Source organism: Plectropomus leopardus, unplaced genomic scaffold (assembly GCF_008729295.1).
Source record: "Plectropomus leopardus isolate mb unplaced genomic scaffold, YSFRI_Pleo_2.0 unplaced_scaffold9435, whole genome shotgun sequence".
NCBI lineage: Eukaryota > Metazoa > Chordata > Actinopteri > Perciformes > Serranidae > Plectropomus > Plectropomus leopardus.
Window position 1 is genome coordinate 144 of NW_024704061.1, and position 3,665 is coordinate 3,808.

At 45.1% G+C, this 3,665-nt stretch overlaps 1 protein-coding gene across 1 annotated transcript; it reads left to right on the forward strand.

Moving 5' to 3' along the window:
- Positions 1-502: 502 nt before the first annotated feature.
- Positions 503-3,274, forward strand: LOC121940816 (nuclear pore complex protein DDB_G0274915-like; the record flags this gene model as incomplete). Its single annotated transcript, XM_042483499.1, has 4 exons — positions 503-559; positions 1,066-2,074; positions 2,283-2,388; positions 3,127-3,274. Coding segments are annotated over 4 exons (1,320 nt in total), but the record flags the coding sequence as incomplete, so codon positions are not given.
- Between the last annotated feature and the right edge of the window lie 391 nt (positions 3,275-3,665).

Genomic DNA, 3,665 nt, shown 5'->3' on the forward strand with positions numbered 1-3,665 from the left:
ATAATAATTTGCTGTGTCCGTTAGCTCCCTTTCTTCATGTTCTGCCTTGAAAATAACAAATGGACAAATAAAGAAAGAAACAATCATAAACTCAACGCCCTTGTTGTTTCTCATGACCAGAAAAAAAAATGCTATTTTTGCAGCTTTTTGTGTGAAACCGGACCCTCATTTTTTTAATGAAAATGCACAAATTAAATTCATCTATACTCGCCACATGTCAGCCTTTCATACTCTCAGGTAATGAAAAACAAACAAAAAGAAATTATCGGGAATCGGTATCTTAATGGCCACAAGAAGCTGGAAATTGTCGGTTTATCAGTATCAGTTGAAATAATCATTATCGTGCATCACTGGTTCAAACTTTAAAACTTAATGTGGAAAAAGAAAAACGAATTGTTGAATAGTTGCATCGAGCAGCCCAATCTGATGCCACTGACATCATTCTGGGTCGGATGAAGTCCTGATAGTGGTCTAACGTCGTTCTTCATTTGTGGTTTTTTAGGAGAACTCAGAAGATGACAAGAAGAGGGGACGTTCAACAGACAGTGAAGTCAGTCAGGTGGGTCCAAAGACACTCACCATTTACATGCACACTTTTTCTCCATCTGATTGAAATCAATCTGATTGAAGATTACGAGTCAACTGTTCACACAGAATGTGGTCTAATACGATCTGGCGTTTACATGCACCAACGCATGTAAAGGGAGCAGCTTTGTGACATGTGCAAAATTTATGAATATAGTAACTTGACGGTTCTACCAACTCTCACAGTGACCATGAGACACACGCAGCTGACACTTTTCACACACTCTCACACCGCAAGTTTTGATATTTTATTTGATCTTTTTCCAGGTGACATCGTTAGTTGAGGTTGTCTTCTTTGTGAAATTTCGGATAAATTTATGAAAAGTCAATATAAAAAGCTATTAACTTATTAAAACTTGTGGTCTTGGTTGAACATATTGTACATTTAACGCTCAAGTTTCCTGTAGAAAATCAATATATCGTCAACCTGACCAGCACTTCCTACAAAACTGTCTGAATGTCTTCTCATTTCTTTTCCAGTCTCCTGTGAAGAATGGGAACCCCTCTTCCTCGTTATCCTCTTCCTCCTCCTCCTCATCTTCCTCCTCCTCCTCCTCCTCCTCCTCCTCTTCTTCTTCCTCCGTCTCGGGACTGACCTCATCCTCACTTGTCTCTATGGCGACCATCACGGCGGGAGGTCTCAGTGGCTCTGGGGGCAACAGTCATCACGGCAGCTCGGGGGGTCTCCTCTCCAACACTTCGGCTGGCAGCTACAGCAACGCCACCCAGCAGCAGCTGCATCCATCAGCACAGCAGCAGCAGGCCAAAAACTTAGTCAGCTCCCCCTCCTCCGCTCCCATCTCCATCCCCATCCCCTCCACCAACAGCCACCTGGCCTCCTCCGCCTCCTCTCCCCCTAACGCCATCACACAGGGGCTCTTCACCTCAAACTCCCAGCCTTCAGCTCTGTCGGGGCCCACGCCGACCTCCAACAGCCTCGGCCTCAGCTTGGGGCTCTCTCTGGGGAAAGGCGGCATGTCCGGCTCCATCACCACCAGCCCCATGTCCGGAAGCCTTGGCCTCTCAGGGATGCCGGCATCCCTGAGCAGCATGGCGAGCCTCCTGTCAGGCTCCACCCCGGCGCCCTATGCTCAGGCGGCCGCCTCAGGAGCGATCGGCTCCGGCCTGCCGGGCTCTCTGGGTGGCATCGGCATCAGCCCCACGACGACCAACAGCGCGGTGGGCTCCATCGGCAGCGGCAGCATCACAGTCGGCGGGCCGACGTCCTCAACAGGAGGTCTGCTAGGCCCGGCGCCGGGGCTGACCAGCGTGGGCTCGGGGATTCTGGGTCTGAGTTCTGGTCAGTCAGGGATGCAGGGGTCTTCGCTGGTGTCACTGAGCCCAGTAGGAGGTTTAGCGCCGGGAAGCGGAGTGGGAGTCATCGGGAGTAACGGAGGCAGCTCGGGGTCAGGAGGGAGCGGAGTTGTGGGAGGAAACTCGTCGCTCTCCATCAGGCCGCCGAGCCAACAGAAGCAGAACGGTAGCACTAGTGAGTATCAACGACCAGCGAGTGCAGGAACAACCATCAGCCATCATTTATTTACTCCAAGTTTGCATTTTGCTTCTTCTGACTTGTCAATTTTGAAATCTGTTATATAATTTTCATATTATTTGTGTTTGTTTGAAACAAAGTATATTATATACTATACTATATTAATGAAATTCCATTCAAATTGCCTCCTCTTTTCACGCTACAGGTTACAGCGCTGTGGTAGCAGACAGCACAACAGACTCCGCCCTCACTAGTGCCAGCCAGTCACAAAGCAGCCAACCCTCGTCTTTGACCTCCACAGCCAATCAGCCGTGAGTATGACAGAGCAGGTCACCTCTCATTGGGTAGGATCTGAACATCTAATTACGCCAAAACGGATGTTTAAACAGATGCTGATTAGTCTAAAAGTCAGAGAACAATAAACAAAATCTCAGCCTAAATATTGTCCGAAAAGATATTGTGTGTATTTTAAAAACCATTTGAAATCATTAATCACATAGTTCAAAAAAGAAAATCTTATTTTCAGTGCCGCTGAAATGTTTTGCACATTACAAATAACATTGATCAAAAACAATATTCTTAAGGAAAGTAAATCTATAGGAAATGTGCCTGATTATTACAACTGAACTTTCACTGGGTGAACACAATCGCATAGCAAACACTGTATCCTAATATAAAAATTAACAGAAAAAAGTCACAAAAATATGTAATAACGTGTTAGTTAAATGTGCACATTATTATTTTTTAAAAAGTATGATAATAAGTTTAACCTACTTGTATTTCTGGTGCCAACTTACATGAGTAGTAACATTTAAACAACTAGACTATTTATTTATTCGTGCAATGTTTATTTCAAGGGTGACACAGCAAAATTGTAAATGCTCACATCCTGACCTGTTTTTTATCATGCTGAAATAAATAAAAATGAACCATAAAAACACAGGAATGTGCATATTAAGCTCCCCTTTTCTCCCTTCTGTTGTTTTCTTTGTGTGTCCTTATTTTGCCCCCTTTTCATCCGTTCTCTCATTCTCTTCCTGTCTCCCCAGTAAGGACACTGGTCCCAGTTTACTGGGCTCTCTAAGTTTGTCATCCAGCTCCCCGTCGCCGGCCTTCTACAGCGAGGCCAAAACAGTGAGCGGTGGCAGCCTGCTGAACGGGCCGCTGTCCTACTCGCAGTCCTCCGACGGCATCAAGGTGAGAATGTGACCACACACACAAACACTGCTGTTAATGTGCTTTTCTGTATCCAAATAATGCAGATTTTTTTAATGGAGGGGTTAAATAAGACAACACACACACACACATTTTTTGATTTACCACAGTTTCATCTCTGTTATCACAATATTTTTCCTCAAATCAATAAATAAATTGTTGTACTTGTGCCCACTTAATGGTTAATCGTAGACCCTTTAGACCCTTATTTTCATTTGCTGGTTTGAGGTCAGAGCTCTGTGCAGGACAGTCGAGTTCTTCCAAACCAAACTGGGACTGCTTTCCTTATTCTCAGGGGCATTGTGATGTTGAAACAGGAAAGGACGCTCCCCAAACAAGTTGACACACAGCTGGAAGCTGAATATTGTCCAAA